Source organism: Panonychus citri, unplaced genomic scaffold (genome assembly GCF_014898815.1).
Source record: "Panonychus citri isolate SS breed McGregor unplaced genomic scaffold, ASM1489881v1 Contig00104, whole genome shotgun sequence".
NCBI classification, from domain to species: Eukaryota; Metazoa; Arthropoda; class Arachnida; order Trombidiformes; family Tetranychidae; genus Panonychus; species Panonychus citri.
In genome coordinates, this window is record NW_026515509.1 from 749,343 (window position 1) to 772,176 (window position 22,834).

Consider the following 22,834-nt stretch of genomic DNA (forward strand, 5'->3'; position numbering starts at 1 on the left):
TATGATTATCTTTATTATATCATTACAATAAACTAACTAAGGTAAATTAATCTTTTGTTAATCTCATTCTTTATACAGTTAAATGCATCACCCATTAATTGTTGTTATTTTTTCACCATTATCAATTAACACTAACACCACGATTGATTAACTTGATCTAAATTATTCCAAACGCCTGCCTGCCAATCAACAATCAACAACAATCATAATCATCATCATCATTATCAACAACCATCTGTATCAATAGTTAACTTGATTGTCTACTTTTAAAGCCAATCTACTCACATTACTTAATTGTAACAATTAAAGATCATTTAATAAGTGTTGTTATTCATTTACAATGAAATTCAATCATAATGAATAACTTATAAATGATTGAAAATTGAAATTCTTTTTCCATGAGTTGTTCAATTCTATTGTCATATTGTCATGTAACCTGATTATCTCTCTTACTCTTTCATCATTCTATTATAATAATAATATCTATTCCTCGATGATTCTGTAAGTAGAAATCCTTATACTCGATCAAAATACCATTTCCATGAACGAACCAAAAAGAACCGTTAGAATGAATAATTTTATCAGTCAAGATGAAATTATAATTCGTTCCTGGTTGATAAGTTTCTCCCTCATTGAATAATACAATCAGAAACTAAATTTATCTTTCGAAATTCGAATAAATAATTTTTCGAATCAAACATCAGGTTGACCTAAAAAACGTTCATCATTATCATCATCATACCCTTCCAATGGCATGAAATTATTTCATCATTTATACTCAACTTTTATTTATTATTTTCTATTTTTCTCTTCCATCTAATTGTTTCTAATAACTCTTTATATATATTATCTTAATACATTAACCACGCTACGAAAATATTATCAACCAAGTTAATCGTAATTGTTGTTGTATATTATTCATGAATATTATTTCAAACTCATGATCAGGAAGGCCCAAGAAATTAAGGATTTGATTAAAACAATTTTCCTTCACCTGTTCACCACAATTAATGCTGTTGCTGTTTAATCATCATCTTCATACCTGTTGTATTGGTGTGAGTCTTACTTACAATTAGACTTATTATTGAACGAAAACATAACATGAACATTACAAGTGAACAGGTGATTGAGTAAATTGTATAACCAAAGATCTCAATTGTTGCACCTTCCTGATCATGAGTTTAACCTCAGTTCAGTTAATCGAGTAAGAATTGGAATCAAAGTTTTAATTCAGTTCTGGACCAAAATGGAGATTTCATTTCGTTTTCAATTTAATGTTATCATTTTCTTGTGCTTTAATAGATCTAACAGTAATTAAATGATTGATTAAATTATCTAATTGTGCGACATTGTATGGCTACAAGTATCTTCACAATATCATTAACATTAACTAAAACAGAAAAAGGTAAAAGATTAATTATTATTATGATAAGTGATTATCTTTATCATCATCATAATGTCCTTACTAATGTGCTGTCATGTTGACTATTTGTGATTTGTGATTTTTTTTAGGTAAATTATCAATTGATCCAGTTAATCAAATTGAAAGTGTCATTGGATTAACCAAGGAGATTAAATTACCAGTGTCACAATCATCATCTTCATTAAACCAACCGATATTTTCAGGTAAATTTAATTGTTGTTATTTTTCAATTTGAATTAGTGATTGACTTTTCTTTGCCGCATGATAAGTTGTAATTAAATGTTATTGTTGTGATTGATTAGATCAATATTTCCAGAGACCCATTCGACAAAATTTATTATCGACTTCATCTTTATCATCATCATCACCACAGTTATCATGTTATTCTGGTTCAGTTTGTAAATATGCAGATGATATTGAGGAATCAAGTATCATGTGTTCAGATGAAGATGATGTGACAATTTCATCTAATGGATCGAAAGCAAGAATATATGAAGATGTTAATGATTCTCGTTTAGAATTTTCTGAAGCTCTTGATGCCGCTGTAAGAGGAAATCGTCAGTCATCTTCCTCATCGTCACCATCAGGGTATCGAAGAAGAGAAAGAGGAGAAAATATAAGATCTAATAGATTAGGTGGTGGTTATATCGATACAGGCGCCGAAATTGAAGGTTGGAGAGAAAGAACAATTTCTACTACTCCTGAGGTTATTTCTAAAAGTGACCTTTTATATTCTCGATTGACACCTTCTAATTATGGTTCAGAAGGTTTGGGAATGTTCACTCCATGTTCGTCGACATCTTCATCAACTAGAACACTTTCCAGAGGAAGTATTGAAAGTTCTTTGGTTCATCGACCAGTCTCATCGACATCAGAACTTGAATCAGGTTGGGGAAGTCAAGAAGCTATTGAATCGACAATCGATGATCGTCCTTACATGATACACACTCGAGATCGGGGAATGTTAACAAACTATGATTCGGATGAAAGATCAGATTATAGTAGAAATCTAACAAGTATCCTGATTGGAATGGAAGATAATCGAAGTAATCGAAGCAGTAGAATAAGTCGAGTATTTGGAGATATTGAAGAAGCGGAATTGGAAGTAGAACCAAGTTCACTTGGATCATCTTCGATGAACTCATTAATTACTACAAATACTAATTCTAATTCTAATAACAATAATAGTACTAATCAAAGAATTGAGAATACAATTGAAGGTGGAAATGAAGATGAAGGTGAAGGTGAAGGTGGAAATGATTTCGATGGTGCGAGTAGAAGGTGTGACGATAATATGGAAGATGATGGAAAAGATGAGAAAAATGTAAAATCAATTAAAGTGCAAAGGTATTTATCTGATTCTAGAGAATCAAATCAGGATGATCGTGATGAAGAATTAGAACAAATCGAGAAAAATGAGCCACAAGTATCTCGAATGGAAAGAAATGAATATGCTCAAGGTTTGAGTATTAGAAGAAGAGAAAAGGATTGTGATAATCCAGAAATCGATAGATTAGCTGATCGAGAGAAAACATCGAATTTCGATGAAGAGAAAATAATTCGTGTTCTATCAGCACGAAGAATAATAGTACAAGAAGAGAAAGAGAAGAAGAAAGAAGATGATGATGAGGAGAGTGAAAGAGATAAAGTGGAAAATGATGGCGAAAAACACGATAAAGATGGAAAAAGTAAGAGAGATGAAAGAGAACATGAGAGAGTTGGAGAAAAGAAAGAGATAAAGAATGAGAAAGATCATGAAGATGAAGATGAAAAGGATGAACAAGATGAAAACGAAGGTGGAATTGATCAGGTTCTTAGTAAATCTCCTTCGAAATTCGTTTCGATGTCAACAACTGATTCTACACCTGCAATGGAACCTGAATATTCATCATCATTATCATCAATGAATTCTAAACGATTGGCGAATATTCTCTTGTATCCACAAGAGAAAGAGAACAACAATACAACAGATAAAAAGAAGGAAAGTGTTAAATATACAACAACATCCACTCTCTCTACTACTTCTCTTTCTCATTCACCTTCTATTCCTCCATCTTCCCCACCATCAGCAACATCTCTTTCTCCTTCTCCGTCGTCTTGTTCATTAATTCCAACATCAACCTTGAGACCAAGAAGAGGAAGAAGTGCAGGTGGAGAAAGAAGAAGTTGTTCTGATCCATTCGGAAGTATTATTAATAATAATCCCCATTCATTGAGTTCTAGTGTTCGGGATCACTTTAAATCTCGAGCAAGTATAACGGTTCCTTATAGTGGGATAACCATTTCAAGAGGATTAGTTTCGGGTTACCTGAGACCCTCGGTAGTTAATCTATGTGGTGATTATGGTGGTGATATTCAAGGAATCGAGGGGGAGTCAAAGTGTAATGAAAATGAAGAAAAACAGAACAGAACTAAACCAACAGCTGATGATAATAACAATGAGAAAAGTTCTGATTTTAGTAAATATATTTTAAAATCTCTTAAAGAGTCTAGTAAATTACCCAAGTGCCAACAATCATCTTCATCTTCATCAAATCCAACAACATCTTCATCAAATGTAACTACTTCATCGACATCAACCAGCATTAAACCAACGAATTTATCTGCTCGTTCAATCAGAATCGCTCGACAGAAACTTGATCCTGATTCATTATTAAGTTTACTTCGTCCACAACAAAACGATAATCGACCATCTTCACCTCCTCCTCCTCCACCACCACCACCACCTCAACCCTTTCCAGTAATTCTTCCTTATTCCAATTCTTCATCGTTGTCTACTTCACCTCTTCCACCACCACCCACATCTCCACTTCCACTTCCTCTGCCACCTTCAAATTCATCACTGCCAACTCTTCAATCTTCGAGTTTGCCTGAAACACTTTCTTCTGTTTCTATGGTTCGATCAATTGTTCCACAAACAATCACCATGTTCCCTGTTTCGTGTACTACTCAAACTAGAGATTCTTACACTTCTCCGCAAGTTTGTTCAATTGGATTACGACAAGATAATTGTTCCATTTCTACAAATACAGAAATTGATATGGAACTAATGAATAGAATCCTCGATAAAATTCTTGCTCCCAAAGTTTCAATATCAATACAAACAGAAGATCAATCAAGTAAACCAATTAAAGTTCGAAAGTGTCGTGATGCTTCAGTTGGAACAGAAAAGTTTAGTCGTGAAAGATTCTCAGCACTTCCAGAGACTCGATCTAAACATACACAAACTGAATGTTCGTGGCTTCGAAATAAATCCAAAGCCGTTTCTACACAAGACGATGATTCGTCTCTTCCAATTACTCTTCAATCATCCTCACCTACAGAGTCTCGTCCATTTCGAGGTATTGTTAGAATAGTTCGTGATCGACCCTACAAATTAACGAAAAACATAAACATACAAACCGATTTACCAATTAGACGAGAGATGATATTGTCTGATAGAAAGTCTCGGAAACTAAGTTCTTATAATGACAATAGAAAAATAGTTAAGATAGATGATGAAGATTTAGAAGAAGAGAAAGAAATTTTTGTTGATACAGAGACGGAAAAAGATGAAGATGAAGACGATGAAGATGGAGATGATTCATATTTTGAAGAAAAAGATGAAATTCAAAAGGAAGAAGAAGAGGAAGATGGAGATAATTTAGATTCAGTTTCTTCTCAATCCAAACTAACGAAACAAGTTAATCAATCGACACAAATTTCGAGCTCATTCCCATCATCGTCTTCGTATTCCCTAACTAGATCCCCGACATTTGATATTATAAATAATACGATCAAAAGAAGACCCAAAGTCAATACTGCCGAAAAAGTTAAAATAAGTAAGAAACAGAAATCGGTCCAAACTGAACCTTTAACAATGATTCGAGGTATTGAATTACCTTTACCTGGAACAGAAACAAGGTCAGTTTCAAGGGCAACATCACCAACTACCAATACAATTGACGATAATTACTCGATATCGAGATGTTCATCAAGACAATTAATGATTTCACCAGAACATCGAGTTAGACCAATAAGAGAATCAAATATTAATCAAAATAAACCTCAATCATCATTAACACGATCAAATGTTGAACAAATAAATAATCAACGATCGTCTATTAATAACATTGTTAATTATGGAAATACAATTAGATCAGAGTCTAATAGATCAAGACCCTTAAGGTCACCATCTCTTTCACCATCGAGGTCACCATCAAGATCATCCAATCAATTATACAGAATCACATCTCAAAATCCGGTGATGATGAAACAGCAACAATCAAATGAAAAGTTATCATCTCAGTTTGAACCACATCAACAACCATCAATCCAACAGCAACACAACTACTATAATCATCAGCACCAACAACAACAAAATCAACACCGTCAGACTGAACAAACGCCAATCCATCAACAAGCCAACATCAATAATCATTATCATCAACAACGATATTCAAATGATCCAATTTTACAACAACAGCAACAGTCCCATCAACCGTTTTCTGGGATGGCTCAACCACAAACGATTGATCAACAATCAGTACCGATCCAATCGATACCAGTTCAAGCTCCAGTTCAAGTCCATACACCAACTCCAGCACCAATCCCGATTCCAGTTTCAGTTTCAGTTCCAAATTCAGCTCTAGGATCAACATCAGAGACAAAAACACCGACATCAGGGATAGTAAATAAAGATACTAGTGGTAATCAAACGACTGATTTAATTGTTCGTCCTTATCCATCTCAACCTAATGAAAGTTTAATCAAGAGTTTCGGTCAACAATTACAAACACATTCGAAAGTAATTGTTTCCATAAATAAACCAAGTCAACGTGAGGTTTCCGAAGTTTCCTCGATCACGACAATGGATCGAAATGGTAAATTATCAAGGAAAACTCAAGTCTCTACTAGTCGAAAGGTTCCCGTGTTTACTGGTCTAAACTCGGTGAGAAATCATGAAGATGATCAAGAGACCCAAAGTACCGTTACTCAGCCCGTTATAACATCGCCGACACTTTCAAAGGCCACTTTCCCATCGACCACAGTCTCACCTTTGGGTAAAAAGTATTTCCAACCAACAGCAACAACTACAACAATCAGTGCATCATCAACTCGACCATCATCAGCATTAGAGAATCTTGATCAAAATTTTGATAATAATCATAATACAAAAATACAACAAGACGATAATTATTATATTCAGTCGATTGATGATGATATAGAATCGAATATCTTTTCACCACCCCCTCCAATATCTCCTCTTGCCTCTCATCCTTCTCATCATTCCATTCAACCAATTCAACCGATTCCTCGTCAATCTATTCCTTTATCATCCTCGTCATCAATAAATCGAGTAACGGATCCTCTTCATATTCTAATTAATGAACCTGAACAACAACACGATAATCAACCTGATGATATTGCACTACCATCACCTGCTCAATCATCTTCTTCATCTTCATCCTTATCATCCACCCCACTTGAAATTCATTATCCCCAATCAACTGCCCAAACTGGTTATCACAAGCAATTGTTACCTCCTCATTCAACTGACCAACATACTGACCAATCGCAATCACATCAAGATCAACATGAAGATCAACATCAGCGATCGACATCTTCAAATCGACTTGTCCAAACGAGCAATTCTACTAATCCGATACTCGTAACTGCTGCAAATAGACGAGGAATCAAAGGTCCAATTATTGGTATCACATGGGAAGAGGCGAGTAGCTCGACAATTTGTAGCGAAATGTCAACTGAACCTTTTAAAGACTCTGCAGGGACTTTACATCGACCGAAATCTGTTTCGCTTTCAAGTGAAACTGTTATCGGTTCAACAGGAAAAGATACGAAAGTCGAGACTCGATCTCGAACTAGTCGTCGATATGCCGATAATTGTATAATAGAACCAGACATTAAATCGGAAACTATTGTAACAGATTCTCCGCCATTTCCTATTACTAATACTTGTTCTGAATCCAATAATCGGAATGTTTTACCTTCGAACTCTGAAGATTCTCATCGTCCCCCTTTACCTCCAACAACTAATCAACCATCTGATCAAAATGAATCTTCAAAACCTCCAACACAATCACCCACTTCTCCATCAAAAATCTAATGAACCAACTGATCGTCACCAACAAGATCACCACCGCCAAGAACAAGAACAACAACCACAACCACAACCACAAGCGCAATCACAACATCAACGACGACGACATTTATCATCAAAATCAGTAAATTATGAGAAAGTAATAAATCACCAAAGGAATGATGATAATGTTGATGGTGGTCAAGGAAGACAAAGAGGAGACGGAAGAAGATTGGGCAGTGGACAACATTCATTGTCCACCACTAACCTGTTACATGGGCTATCTTATCCTCCTGCTCCACCTTCATACACAACATCATCTCCGATTAATCAACAACCCTTAGGATTTTATCACCCGAATTATACTGAGACTCATTTACCGAATTTACCAAATTTTCGTGATGATATGAATCTTCGTAATTTACGGTCAATTAGTTTATCTGACTCTTTGAACGATAAACATAAAAGGTCACCAATGTTGATAACATCGCCACAGCCTTCGGTTGACTCGGGATTGAAAGTCGATGGAGGTTCAAGTGTCGACTATGATCAAAGTCGAAGTAACTTTGAGTCTCGAGAATCTGTTTTAAGAGATACAGATTCACGTTCGATCTCACGAGTTAACTCCTCGCACGAATATGATGCTGGTAAAGTGAAAGAATCTAAAATGAGAGAAGAAGCAATTAGAACCTTGGCACAATCGAGACAACAATCGTCGATGGTACCCAAAGGTTCGAATGAGTTTAGAAAAAGTCAACAATCATTAGAACCACGATCAATAGAAAAACAACAACAACAACAAGTAGATGAGAGAAAAATACAAGAAGAAAGATCAAAATCTCAGGGAGAAACTGAGATCACAACAAGTATCACGAAAACGAAGATTCCTCAAGAGACAGAATCTGATGGAATGGGAGGAATACGAATCAAAAGACCAGCAATGTCACGATTAGTACTCGAACAACAACTCCAATCAACTGACAGAGGAAAAGTAGGAATGGGAGAAATAGAAGGAGGAGGAAGAAGAATAGGAGATAGAGAAGGAAGAGAAGGAGTAAATCCATCAATGGGTGTGGGCGATGGATGTACAATCTCATCTTCGATTACATTAGAATCTCCATATGAATATAAGAAGAGACAAAAAGAGAATGCAAATCAAAAAATGGTCTCGATGAAAGATTTGACCTTTGGGAAGAAAGAAAATGAATCAATTGGAATGAAATCAGCAAACTCCATGGATTCAATACCAAAGAAAAGAACGAAATCTTGTCACAGTTATACTCTTGGTGGTTCGACACCAGGTATCGGTTCTATTGGAAGACAAGGAGAGGAAGATGAAGATGGAAGAGGTGGAGAGGTGATAACTACAAGTAAATTCGAGAGACACAAAAGTCCACAAGACAGTCGAGGTCGTGAGAAGACAACATGGGAATACTCAATGGAGTGTAATTGTGTCAATGGTGTTAATACATCGCTTCGGTGAGAAACAATCAAAGTTTAAGATTAAACCTGAAACCCAATCCATTTGAATCAGTAAGCGAGTAATTAACAAGAACAATTTGAAAGTTTTTCGCCAAAATTAATGCTCATTAACTTGTTTAAATTTCGTATCATAAATTATTTATTTTCTAATTGTAATCAATTCTTTTTTCTTTTCTTATTCTTTATTGTTTAGAACGAGCGTAAAACATAAACGCACTTATTTGCCATTCGCTTGTACGATGTACGAATCCAGTGTTTGATCAATAGGACAATCGATTTAATTGATTCGCACGATTGAACAATTAATTTCATGGATTAAATGTCGAGGATGGTCAATGACAGGAAATTTTTTTTTCTTTTCTTTTTCATTTCATTATTTTCTAATTTCTTTATCATTCAGCTTTTTTCTGTTCTATTATTTTCACCATTTTCTTAATCATGTAAACACAATCTTCACTTTTTAATTACTGTTAATCATTGAGAATATTTTAATAAATTAATTATCTACTAATATAATAAATCCATGAGACATTCATGAGGTCCGATTGGTGTATCATGGTGTCCCAAACAAGTTGCGTTTGGTTCCCAAGGGCCAAAGAATTGTTTCATTTTGATCAAGCCGTTCGACTCGTTCGGCTATCCTCATATAATATATATCGGCTATAGTAATAACTGATTTGATAATAATAATAATAATCATGGAGATCAGGATGATAATGTTTGATAGAAAGTCATGATAATCAAATGAGTTTTAATTTAATGATTATTATGATTATGATTATCAGTTATGCTTGAATTAGCAATGAATTAACTGCAAATATAAAAAAAAGCTAATCATTTGATGATCATGATAAAAACTCATTGTATAATTAACTGAAACTAGTTAGTGTGTTCAGGTTAATCATTTGGTTGATTCACTAATTGCTTCAATGATTTTCAGTCAACTAATCATAATATATTTTTACCTAGTTAACAGTTGATGGTCATAATCATTATCATCATAATAACATAACAATTAAATGTCAAATTATTCATCGTCATCATCAAGATAATCAGATAATCAGTTTGATTATTATGATGATCAGAAAGTTAATCATGAAGAAGAGGAAGATGATTATGAAGAGCAAAGAAATTTGTAAAGAAAAGCAAAAGAGATGAAAGAAAAAAGTTCCAACACCAAAATTCTGGTTCTGAAATTGAATCTGAACTTTATCCGATGATGGATGATGAAATATCTCATTATTAGGATGATAAGGATGATGAAGATGATGAAGATGATGATGCTCGTGAGTTTTCATTATTGAACTCAATTGAAAAAGCAACTAAAATTCAAGGTGTATCTTCAATCGTGATTATCATCTTATCATGATAATTGAACTTTTTGATTGTGGTTTGTTTTTTTTTTACTCAAAAACTGTTGATTAACTTGATTGTTTCTTACAGTTGATTTTCAGTGAATCATTAATTGTTTGAGTGATTTATCTGTGAATGAATTAATTGTTCATCTTTTCTGTTTGTTGTTTTTATTTAATTTTCTTGATTGTTTTCCAATCGTCAGAACAAATTTACTCAACAATTTATGCTTATTCAATTTTACCTGTGGGAGGATATGATCAATGTAACTATCAAAATCATTGATTTAATCATGATAGCCAATGGTCATTGAATTACTGTTACACCTTTGGGAGCAATTTATTGATTCATTGGATAATAGTAATAACAATTTAAATGATGATTGAATTGAATCACTTTCCATTTACCTCTAATATTGTAAATGTAATCATCAAAAAACTTTGAATTAGATATCAAATCCTCATGAATTGTTTTTTCCTTATAGATTGTCATTGAGTTGACCATTACCACTGGTCACCTTTAATCAGGAAAAGTTATCATTAATTGACCATGAGGGTTGAATGTTTAATGAACAAGTTAAATGTCTCAATGTTGTTTCATTTTAATAAGATGATAAAAAATTCTGGTACAATTTTGTTAAATTGTTGATCATTGGTTGATCATTAAGCACGATTACTTAATTAATGAAGATGATGATGATAATATCTCATGGTTAGATTATTATTATTTACAAAAATGAGTCTGAAAAATTATCTTTATACAGGTAAGATTGAGGAAAGAAACTTATACCAAGAGATAATCTTGAATTCTTGAAACGTTAATCTTACAATGGTCAAGGTATTGATGAGGATGATAAGATTGACTGAGATTTGATTATGTAATAACATAGGGGCTTATGAGATGATAATGATTACCGTGAAAATGAAATGTTGATTATTTATCAATCGCTGGGTTACTTGCTTATATCTTGATGGTCAGTATATTTTTTTTTTGCTTTGGTCATCACCTTATTAAATTTTTCCTAATGATGAGATAACCTTAATATTATTATTATCTGATTGATCATAATGATACTTGAAACAATCAAAATATTAATAATAATCCAATAAGATGATCATTTGTTTGTTTATCTTTTTGTTTTTCTTTTGCTTTGATTAGCAGAAATTATTGATTATTCAAGAATCGGAAGTTAATCAAGTCAATTGATTAAGATCAATATATGAGATATTGATTACAATCAATTGATTTGTTATGATTATTTGTATTACTAAATTATTAGTGATTCAACCAATAGGTAACAAGTAATTATTAATATTACAATAAACTCTCAATTGTTACTCACAATTAATCAACACCAATCAAAGTTATCCTTAGATTTTGATACAATTAATTTGATTCATTTCCTTTGATTGGCTCAAACCTTTCGATCATCTCTTGAATTAATTTAATTAACTTTACTTTCCCAAAATGTTAATCATCACAAATTGTTTACAATATTAAAATGCTAATGATTAAAGCTGATTGTTAATCAACTAACGTGATTGTTAAAAAAACTTTTACCTCTTTTTATTTGTTAATTTAACAAACTAACCCAAAAACTTTTACTTTTTGATGGATTAAATTGTTTACAATTAAAAAATTAACATTAATTATGAAACGATGATGATTATGATGAGTCTTGTTATTCAAATTAACCTTCAACTTATTAAGGTCAAGTAGTTTAATCAAACTGATTAACCCACGTTGTTAGTTAATTTGGTTAAGGTGCGATACACGCAATCAACGTTCTAACGTATTTAGATTGTTAATCGTGATTAGAACTTTTTTATTTTCGAAACAAAAAAGTAAAACTAAAAGTTTTGCAATTCGACAATTGTTTTTCTTTTCATCATTTTTTTTCATCACAATTACAATTAAAATGCTTCAAATTAATCAGCAAACGCTTCCAGGTTGATTTGGTTGCTTATGTTAATCATTATAAACAATTAAATGGGTTAATTTTCATTTTCATTTTAATTATCACTCGAAAAGATTAAAATTAATAAGTTGGCTGATTAATTTTCACTTCTTATTAAATCTCATCAGACACACGAAATTTAATCACAATAATTATCATTATTTAGTGACCAAAACAATCAAGACAAAATTTCCGATTTCAATCAAATTAAATATTCTGAATATCAAACACAATCAATTTCAATCATCTGTTGGAAAAGTAATTAGTTTTTTTTTCGCGAAAATTTCAGTAAATTGATTACAATTAGTTAACTTATTGTATCTGTTTATATATTTTCTCTTTTTGTTTCTTGTAAACAATTATAATTGTAACAATTTAGACCCAGAGATGATCTTAATCTCTATCATTATATGTCGGCTCAACAATTAAGGCTCAGAAAATGAGTAAACATCTAATTGAAAAGGTCATCAAATCAATCAGAATAATTTAGATTAACAGCCAATGGTCATGTTATTATTATCTAAAGCAGCTTGAAGTAAACTCGGTGCTTTTATTAGAACAGAAACAAAAAGGTTCTAATGGGTTCGAACTTGTCTCTGCCTCCAACTTCAACTCCATCTCTCTCTCTCTCTCTCTCTCGATCTTAAATCATAAACATAAGTTAATTGTATTATGTCAATGGATGAGTTTTTCTTGGTGAAAATCTGCTCACTTTTTGCTTTTTGCCAAATCCCTAGCGAGATAAGTTGCACTTCTTGATGGGCAGTGGTCACTATTGGTCAGTTGTTGGATATCTTGTTGATAATTTTCTCCGGATGTTAACATCTGCTGGCTCATCTTCCTTATCCATAGCTCCCCTTTAATCCCTTTACTTGTATCCATTATCATCATAATCATCTTTGTATCTTCCTTTTCATCCAAATCAACAAATTGCCTTGTTTATCATCTTCATCTTTTTTTCTCTCTTCATTCTTCAAGAAAGAAAAATCGTATTTTCTATTTGTTTGGGTTACTTTTTTTTTCTTTCACAAAAAGTTATTGGATAAACATCTTTAATCGGAAGATTCATTTTCTTATATGAATGTGTGTCCACCATTTGTGTCTTCCCTATTGGTTGACAAAAGAAGGTTAAAGATAGTGGACAGTAGATGAGAGGGAGTAAGATGAAAAAAAGGTGAAGTAAGATGATGATGAATAAGAAGATACCTTAGATATATTGTCACAAGATGAAGAAGGTGAGAAAAGGTTAATAGTCAATAGCCTTTGTCCATCTTCCTATTTTTTTTCATTCTCTTTTCTCTAACATGGTTGGTCTTTTCAATACTGGACAATAGGATTCACCACCCATCAAGTAGAGGTGATGATGATAATGATGATGACGATCAAGTTGCTGTTTCAACATTCTCTCTCTCTCTCTCTCTCTCGATCTCTCTCTGTCTCTCTGGTGAAATTTTCACAGAAAAATAACACAATCGCTCCTGTAAGCTAAAAGACTAATCTCACATTAATGCTTGACGATGGACAGTTGGGTTAATGGTCAGTTTACTAAATGATGATACCAGAAGATGGAGATGATGATAATCATTGACAATGAAGTTTTCGCCTTTAAAACTTTTTATTGCAATTGACAAGAAAAGATTTAAGGAAAAAAAAGATTCCATTTAGATTAAAATCTTTACATCATTTAGTAGATAACAAAGGTTGATAAATCACTGATGGGAGAAATGTTTTGGTCACTTCTGTCCAGTAATTTGCAAAACTGCTTTTTCAAGATGAGGATGATGGATAAAAGTATTGTAAGGAAAATTTTGTTTTACTATTTTAAATGAGAATCTGCAATTATTTCCAATTATTCATATGAGTTATTTTTCATTTTAATATAATCTCTTGGTGTTGGTGGTGATGATGATGATAAATATTGAGGATGACAGAGTGAAAGTCATGAGTATTTATGTGAAGAGATTGTTGAAAATCTGGTAAGATTATCATGAAAATGAATTCAACATGAAATAAGGATAAAATTTCAATATTTTCATCTTCTATCACCATGAAGATGATAATGATGACTGGTCACCTCAATTTATCATCTTCACCAAATCCTCTTAGAAATGGAAAGTATTATAATTCAAAAATGTTGCCCGTAACAACTACATCCCCAGCAAACCATCACTACAACGCCTTGAAGTGTACATGCTAGTATTGGGTCTCAGCAAGCGAAAAAAACGCGTTTATGAATCCAAATGAATGATAACTTTTTATGAAATCGTAAATAACACGTTTAAAAATACCGTAAAAGGGCGAAAATCAAATCAACGAAATGTTCACTTTAAAGCTAAACGCACTTAATACTTTCTTTCATGAACGCGAGAATTACGAACGCGAGATATTTGTATTTAACTAGTTAAATAAGATGCAAAATTTACTTGACAAATAAACGAGATCAATACATGAATAATTAATGGAAAAATTCGATCAAAACATGAATAATTAACAGTAGAATAATTCGTTAAACATAGAAATTGTTTAAATGAACATTTCTACACGAGATTCTGCAGTTTTCATGACTTCTTGTTCATCTTCTTCGTCATCAGTTTCCAACATGAGTTTCTTTCTTTTACATGGCTGTGAGCTTCCGATTTCATTATCCAAAACACTTTTTCTTGTTTTAGAACCATCAGCACGATTAGCATCGTAAATTGCTTTGGTTACTTGGGTCATGCATTCACGATATTCCTTGAAACAAACGTAATCTAGACCGAGAACTTGATGAGAGTGATCTAGTTAACAAGAAAATATTTGTTAAAAAACTAAAACATGAACAAAACATGAACAATACATGAATTTTGATGAAAAAAGTACCTATTATCATGTCGATTAATTTCTGTCCATCTTCTAGCCTTTCATGTCCATCAAACTCAGGACTTCCAATTCTGTAAATGAAATTGCTCTCGTCGGCTCTATCATTGACTTCAGCTCCTATTTTGAGCTGCTTATCGAAGCATCTTCTCATGAATCTTGACACAATTAAATGAGGTTGATCTCTATCGATTGCATATCCATATTTAGCTAATTCAAGTGTCAATCTTTTATCAATTTTAACGAGTTCCTGTAGCATGAAAAATTGAGATTAATATATCACGAAGAACATGAAATGATACATATATTTACCTTGTCTTTAATTTTCTTCACTTGAATTTTTCTTTCAATCTTGTATCCTGAATTACTTGATTTTATGTTCTCATTTTGTTCCATTTTTTCGTTCATGTCCATGATTATCTTGAATAAATGCATGATTATGGGTTGGTATGGCTTAGATGGTTTCAAAGTAGGTAAAGTTTGTTTCACGAAAGTTATTGACGATTCGATTGATTCATCAAAACATTTTTTCTTTTCAACTGCATGAGACTTGACTTTTGCTAGGAGCTTGCTATCGGCGAAATACTTTTTTATGGATCGACGTTTGCGAGTTTTACTCGTAGGCACGACACTTTCAATGTCATCAGTTAAGATCTTGTCTCTAGAACATGAATTCTCATCTTCTTCTATCGAGTTACTTCCTTCGATTTCTTTTCTTGAACCAGAGAAACTTGATTCTTGTTGAATAGCCAAATTTTCTACTTCTTTTTCACTTGAATTCGGCTGTTCTATTGCACTAATTGTTGATAATGAAGCAAAACTTGATTCTGCATTCGACAGTGAAAGTGAACTGAACGGACGAGCACTAATTTCTTGTTCAGTTGGGTTTGGGGTTGAATTTAATATTGTATTTTCATCGAAATCAGGATCATTATCTTTTAACATCGAGTCATCTTGTACAGGAAGATCATCCCCATTATCACTCGACTTGGCATTTTCAAGTAAATGTCTCAACGCAAGAACCAGAATCTCGTTATCATCAGCTACTGACACCTCTATTTGACTCGTACACGAGTAAAAAATTGAATCTTTTCTTGAATTTTCTTTCTTGAACAATCCTGATTTTTGTTTCAAAACAATGTCAAACGTGTTTTCAAGTTTTTTACGAGAATCTGATATAGTAGATGAATTGTAACATGATTAATTGACATGATAAATAACACGTAATACTTGATGTTTGTACTTACTTGAAGAAGCTAATATTCTCCCTGCATAAGATGTTTGGTTAATATCGTACTTTATGATCTTGGACTCACTAGCACTAACACGATGAAAACTATCTTCATGGACAAGTATTATTGTTGGCACAAGCTCATTTACTTGTACGCTTACAGTTGCAAGAAGAATGTAAATTTCATCGCTTTCACATGTATCAGGTAATTCATCCACTAGATCTACTAAAACAGTTTTAGTGTTCTTGTTGCTTGCTGAGCTTGTACGTTTAGATGACCTTAATGTTGTTTTTTTGTTCACCATTTTATAATAAGACAATAACTGTTTTTGCCACTCGGGATGAGGTAACTTGTATCTTCGTCTAGTTAGCGGTTTACTCTTCTTTTGCCCTTTTTTATATTCACTTTTTTCATGTAGAAACTCACTTGATTCAGGTAACATGTGTAAATGAATTAAAACGTGTAAAATCTATTAAAATCTCTAATCAATCACTGAGACGATCCAGTTGTGATTAGATTACTTGTTTTACTAGTTACTTGTAATCAAGTTTGATTTAGATACTAGTATCTAATCTGGTTAGAAAAGAGATCTTATCTTGTTTCATTTTGTTGTGAATTTTATAACCACGTGTTTTTTTCATTATCATGATTAATAAAGTTTCAAGTTCGACTTTGAAGCGGTCTAATAAACTCATTTTCGATCAAAATTTATCTAGATTAAGTGAACAACTAGAATCTGATTCAAGCGTGTGTTCATCAGTGAGCTCTCAGCTTGATTCGTGCTTTTCTCATGATAATTCATTTTCATATGCATCATGTAGTGATGAAAGCTTAACTTCTTGTATGGATCGTGGACTTGATTCTCCCAAAATTTTATCTGCTTTGATTGGACATTTAATATGGAAAAGCCGTTTAACCAAGTCTCAAGCTAATGATGTACTTGAAGCCATGAAAATTTTTCAGCAACATGGAACATTTTCGAGTAACATAAACCTCCGCACTATTTGGCGGCAAATGTCGAGATCCATGAATAAAGAGTATTGTTTTGTATGCAAGAAAGGTCATTTACATCGATCATATTTCGGAGAACCAAGACTTTTCAAGCCTTCGAGATGTGATTCAGGTTATTACAGGCCTAAACTAACGAATGGAACTTATTTCATTAAAGTTGCGATAGCTGATATAATCAAGAATTACATGGCAACTTGTAAAATCAAAATTAATGAGCCAAGTGAAACAATCATGGCTATTCAGGATGGGAAACTATCACGTATTTCAAGACAAGATGGATGTTCTTTGACGATGACAATGTTCACTGACGAAGTTCCAACATCAAACTCGAGTAGATATAGTGCTTTCCCTATTTTCATGGTAATAAATGAGCAAGACCAGAAAGATACAAGAAAAAACGTATTTCTATGTGGTATATTTCATGGAAAGAGAAAACCAGAACAATCCATTCTATTTCTTGAACCGTTCATACAAGAGTTACATGAACTTGAATCTTTTGGGATACAATATTTTTGCAGAGAAGCTAAAGCTGTTATTCGAAAAAAGTTCAAATTAACTTGTATCATAGCTGATGCTCCAATGAGAGCTTATCTCAGGTGTGTAAAGCAACATAATTCTAAATACGGTTGTGATTGGTGTAAAATTGAAGGTATCAGCTATAAAGGTTCCATGAGATTTCGTTACATGAAAGATTCTGAGCTTGAACGCAAAGCTAGAAGCAAACAAGATTTCATTGATCATGAACGAGGTACTTGTACACAGGAAAGTGTGAACTCGTCAATAAAATCTCGAACCATTTTGAATAATTTAACTTCATTTGACCCGATAAATGGATTTTCAGTGGACATTTTACATGCTGTTTACCTTGGGGTGGTCCGTGATTTGATTTGTAGAGCTTGGATGAACACTGAATATCGCACAAGAACTTTTTATATTGGCTCATCAAAGAACAAGTTAATCATGAACAAAAGATTAGATAATATTCAAGTACACTCGGAGCATGTTCGTCAGCCTCGGTCACTCGAAGAGCTTAAAGATTGGAAAGGAAATGAATATGCATCTTTCATGGCTTACTACTTCTTTCCTGTTCTTGATAAAATATTGCCGACAAAGTACATAATTCATTTCGCGTTATTGAGTCAAGCAATTATAACTTTACAGTCAAAGCGTGTCCATGTCTCGAGAATTCATGAGTCACATAAAAAAATTTCTATGTTCGTCATGTTAATGGAAAGTTTATATGGTCTCGAGTTTTGCACTTATAATAGTCATATTCTTCTTCACATCGCGAATTCAGTACGCAATCTTGGACCTGCAGGAGTATCATCAGCTTTTGCATCAGAAGATGAAATGGGACGAATAAAAAAACGTGTTCATAGTTTCACAAATACATCTCAAAATATCATGAATGTTTATGGTATTAAAAGCTCATACCATCAAGTGATTCAAGAATTGCAAGAAGCTGGATCACTGAATTCAGATGAAATTAATTTTTTTGGACTTGACACTGAGAAAAGTGGATATCATGTACATGGTTTAACAAGTGAGCTGCCAAGTATGAGACTACGAAATTATATGAGTCACATGCAGATCGAGTTACATGAACAAGAACAAGTAACTAAAGTCCAAAAGGTAACATTTAACCACAAGCTTTTTACTATCGCAAGAGATGATGAGCACAGAAATCGAACAAATTGTTGGGTTAAAATTGATGACGAAATTTATTCAATCAAAAACATGTACTTGATACGCGAGAAGATATATATTGAATGTAATGAAGTTATTGTGGAAGCCATCATGTTGGAAGAGAACATTATTCATGAAAATACAAGAAAGCTGATAAAATGTGAAATTCATTCGATTCTAAATGTCAAGGAAATCAAACAAGAATCTTGTTTTCATGATTTATCTAAAGTGGGTAGAAAATTATTTTCTTTTAAGAGAGGTGTTCATGAATATCTCATGGTTCCTTGTCTAATGATTTATTGAATAAGAAATTTTGTTTACGTGATTCAAGTAATTGCAAATGATTTATTGAAGTAACATGTAGTCTTGAGATTTGATGAAGATAAAAAAGAAAAATGAAAAATTGTAATGAACAAGATAATGATGAATACGATAAAATTTCATAAAATGATAACTTCTTCGAAAATATTAAATTTCGACACGTGAAAAAGATTCATGTTTCATGATTTTCAGTTATTCATGACTGAAAAATAATTTCTACAACTTTGCAATGAATGTTTATCACTACAAAATGGACACTCGTGTACACGATGACAATTAATAAAAGAAGAACAATCGTTCATTCCATGAAACCTGAAACAATAATTCTTTGCTGGAATGAAGCATCCATCGTTTTCTTTACAAGATATGGCCATCTTATTTTGTATCAATAGTTGACTCCAATCTGCTTCACCTCCTTCCATTTTTTGCTTAATTCGGCAAAAAAATGTATCCTCGTAAGCATATCGACGTGTGACACGAACCCTGGCTCCATGTTTCTTGAAAAGATTCGTGAGAAATGTTATTGCACATCTCTTAACATTCGATGTAAACACGAAATTCGAAACTGGTTTAATATCGCTCAGCTGGACAAGCATACATGTTACTGGTGGAATATCAAGTTCATGGTCATGAATCATCCCAATTTTTCTAACTTCAACCATGATATCGAATCCAAAATCAAGAAGAAAAACCCGTACAGTTTCTTTAACACGATCGATGAACTTGACTCTTCCTCTTTTTAATGGATTTGTGGCGGAAACTGAATCTTTCACGATAACGAAGTCACCATACGCGTAATCACAGGGTTTCCAGCTTAATTCATGTTCCTTGATTTTTTTGAGAATCATGAATCGTGTTTCAACTAGTTCTGGAATCTCACAGCAAATATAAAATGGACTCAGAACTCTTGTTAATTGTACAAGAGCAGGTTCTTGTTTTTGCTGTGACACAGGTTCAAGTTCAGGTACAATGATTAAAGAGTCTTCTTCATCAAAACGTAAATTACGAGCTGTATTCAATGGTGTTGGTGTTAATGGAACATCTTTTCTTGGAGTGAAAGCATACGAGGTTGATGGTTGTTGATATTCAGGAATTCCAGAACTTGAACTAGCACTAGTATTAATTGATTGACCCGGTTCACGTTCATGGTCATGTTCATGTTCATGTTCATATGTTGACTGTAAGTCCATGTAAATATTTTCATGTTGAGTGATCGAGAATTTTGCTCGAGTTATCGGGAATGAAAGAACATTTATATTTCTCATCGATGACAAAAAATCGCGTAAACGTGTCTCTCCTCCCTGAATATTTACAAGACTTTTTTGAGCAGCTTCAACTATTTTTGTTATCATTCCACCAGCTCCTATTAGTCCTTCAATCTAAAGACATAAATAAAATATTACATGATACATGTTACATGTTTTCATGAATCAAGAAAAACTCACCTTCTTAACGTGTTCATGTTGCTTTTTTAAGCTTTCAGACTCCTTTTCGAATTGCGAACAATAAAGCGTAAAGTTATTCTTGATAAGCTCAATTGACTCTTTGACCTTTTGCTCTTCAGCTTGAAGAATATTTTGTCTTTGGTACAAAATCGTTGAAATTTTTTGACTTTTACAATTCATGATTCTCTTGGTTAAAGCGAAATCTTTATCCATGTTCTTGCTTATATTCCCGTGTTCATGTACCAATGTTTCAAGTTCCATGTAATTGCTTTTACAATCCATGCAAACATTTTTCTTGATATCTTTCACGATAAATTCAGCCACAAGGATCTTACAGTCATCACAATTAACTGACTTTTGTAACGATAAATTGATTGGAACAGGAATACATGGTTGCTCGATCATTCTAACATGAACGTCAATCAAACATGATCCACAAAGAAATCCATCTTTGATGCACCTGCAAATGAACTTTGCTCCTGATTGACATCCACGTTCATAGTATTTACAGAATTTTCCTTTTTCAAGTTTAAGAAACGAGTCACTTATAACAGGATTGTCACATTTTGTACATGATTCATGTAAATCACGAATGCATGTTGGACAGAATAAACAGCCACATGTTGATAATATTAAAATATCTCCATCATCAATATTACATGAAGCACAAGAAATATTAGCGTTTAATCCAGTGTCATGTTGAAATGGTCGTTTTTTGGATTCCATGTTCAAGTTCTGAAATGAAAGTGGAACATGTTTAATGATCATGTGTATTATTTCATGTCCATGTACAATGAATTTGAGAAAAACTTACGAATTCTAGTAACAGGCACAAGAGAAACGACAAAAAAAACGAGAAAGAAAAAGCTTGTAGCTTGTACGATGAAAAAAAGCCTGCGAAAGAAATTGCTGTTTATTATTAGTTATGGTTTATTACATGTTTCATGTTTCTAAGTTCTGATATTCATGCTCTCATGAACATGCACAAAAGTCATGAAATGTGTTGAAAACATGAAAATACTTACGTAGAAATTGAACAAGTATCGAGACAAATATCTCTAAAAAGCCGATTTACACTTGACAATTGTCAAAAAAGCCTGTTGAAGAAGTTGGTATCTATTAGATTAATTCAGTTGAATTTGGTACAAGTTTCACGTTATCGAGTTCCATGTTACATGAAATTCATGAATAATTAATCATAACTACCTGTTTTTATCAGTAAAATTTAATTTCCAAGAATACACGAAGATCACAAAAATTAAGCGTAAAAATTTAACACAAGACTACAAGTTAAAATTTTCTCTTTTAAAAACACTTTTTGTTTCATTTTTTTCCAGGGGTCGTCTTATAATTATGCGCGTTCTACGTAAATTAAATTTTCGTGTTAAATTAAAAAAAGTATTCATGAGCTTCACATGCAAGTGAACGCGAATCTTGATTATTACGAGAGCGATCACATGAAAAAAAAATTTACATTTATTTTACTCGAAACTTGCTCATTACGTTATGCGTTTAAACGCTTCATGATTTTGGTTTGCTGGGTCATCTTCATCTTTATCCTCTTTCATCAGAAAGGATGATAGATCTGAGAGAGAGAGAAAGAGAACGAGAGAGATGAGGGAGAGAGAGAGCAATGATTGATGTCCATCTGATTTTTTGCTCTCCTCTTGGTGACCATTTTAATCATCCTCCTCTCCATCTCTCCCATTGCCTCATCTCCATTGTTCTTGTAATAATCTAACAAGCTACAGATTGATTGGATAAAGAAGGGGGAGTGAGATGGATGAGGAGATGAAGATAATGATGAGGATGCTGATCTTTATCCTAAAGCCAATGTAAGTACTCAAGTCAAGACCTCCTATTGAGACTAGGATATGATGAGAAGGATGGAAAAGATGATAAATAAAAACAAGTCTTATCGTAATCTTCAAATGATAAATCAAATAATATGATGATCATTTTCTCAATAATATAACAATTGTTTCAAAT

General features: G+C 32.9%; 4 protein-coding genes across 4 annotated transcripts; 2 read left to right on the forward strand and 2 right to left on the reverse strand.

Annotated features, from left to right (window-relative positions):
- Positions 1–203: 203 nt before the first annotated feature.
- On the forward strand, positions 204–7,529 carry LOC128388933 (serine-rich adhesin for platelets-like). The gene is made up of 3 exons (XM_053348404.1): positions 204–1,405; positions 1,513–1,626; positions 1,726–7,529. The coding sequence occupies exons 1-3, from the start codon at positions 1,354–1,356 to the stop codon at positions 7,527–7,529; spliced, it is 5,970 nt and encodes a 1,989-aa protein (XP_053204379.1). The 5' UTR covers positions 204–1,353.
- Positions 7,486–9,530, forward strand: LOC128388935 (uncharacterized). The gene is made up of 2 exons (XM_053348405.1): positions 7,486–8,981; positions 9,178–9,530. The coding sequence occupies exons 1-2, from the start codon at positions 7,909–7,911 to the stop codon at positions 9,242–9,244; spliced, it is 1,140 nt and encodes a 379-aa protein (XP_053204380.1). The 5' UTR covers positions 7,486–7,908; the 3' UTR covers positions 9,245–9,530.
- Positions 9,531–14,712: 5,182 nt separating this feature from the next.
- LOC128388926 (uncharacterized) lies at positions 14,713–16,854 on the reverse strand. Its single transcript, XM_053348395.1, has 4 exons — positions 16,398–16,854; positions 15,463–16,322; positions 15,154–15,400; positions 14,713–15,071 (listed from the first exon to the last, which is right to left on the reverse strand). The coding sequence occupies exons 1-4, from the start codon at positions 16,822–16,824 to the stop codon at positions 14,818–14,820; spliced, it is 1,788 nt and encodes a 595-aa protein (XP_053204370.1). The 5' UTR covers positions 16,825–16,854; the 3' UTR covers positions 14,713–14,817.
- A 2,734-nt stretch (positions 16,855–19,588) lies between these two features.
- On the reverse strand, positions 19,589–21,724 carry LOC128389072 (uncharacterized). The gene is made up of 3 exons (XM_053348582.1): positions 21,660–21,724; positions 20,846–21,580; positions 19,589–20,779 (listed from the first exon to the last, which is right to left on the reverse strand). The coding sequence occupies exons 2-3, from the start codon at positions 21,569–21,571 to the stop codon at positions 19,589–19,591; spliced, it is 1,917 nt and encodes a 638-aa protein (XP_053204557.1). The 5' UTR covers positions 21,572–21,580; positions 21,660–21,724.
- Between the last annotated feature and the right edge of the window lie 1,110 nt (positions 21,725–22,834).

Excerpts from the sequence above, each read along its gene's own strand:
- LOC128388933 (XM_053348404.1), top strand. The coding sequence starts at position 1,354 with ATGGCTACAAGTATCTTCACAATATCATTAACATTAACTAAAACAGAA. Across the intron at positions 1,406-1,512 it reads ATTAACTAAAACAGAAAAAG|GTAAATTATCAATTGATCCA; the intron begins GTAAAAGATTAA and ends GATTTTTTTTAG. Across the intron at positions 1,627-1,725 it reads AAACCAACCGATATTTTCAG|ATCAATATTTCCAGAGACCC; the intron begins GTAAATTTAATT and ends GTGATTGATTAG.
- LOC128389072 (XM_053348582.1), bottom strand. The coding sequence starts at position 21,571 with ATGGAATCCAAAAAACGACCATTTCAACATGACACTGGATTAAACGCT. Across the intron at positions 20,780-20,845 it reads AACATGAACACGTTAAGAAG|ATTGAAGGACTAATAGGAGC; the intron begins GTGAGTTTTTCT and ends TTATGTCTTTAG.
- LOC128388935 (XM_053348405.1), top strand. The coding sequence starts at position 7,909 with ATGAATCTTCGTAATTTACGGTCAATTAGTTTATCTGACTCTTTGAAC. Across the intron at positions 8,982-9,177 it reads GGTGTTAATACATCGCTTCG|AACGAGCGTAAAACATAAAC; the intron begins GTGAGAAACAAT and ends TTTATTGTTTAG.
- LOC128388926 (XM_053348395.1), bottom strand. The coding sequence starts at position 16,824 with ATGTTACCTGAATCAAGTGAGTTTCTACATGAAAAAAGTGAATATAAA. Across the intron at positions 15,401-15,462 it reads TGAAGAAAATTAAAGACAAG|GAACTCGTTAAAATTGATAA; the intron begins GTAAATATATGT and ends TTCATGCTACAG. Across the intron at positions 15,072-15,153 it reads ATTAATCGACATGATAATAG|ATCACTCTCATCAAGTTCTC; the intron begins GTACTTTTTTCA and ends CTTGTTAACTAG.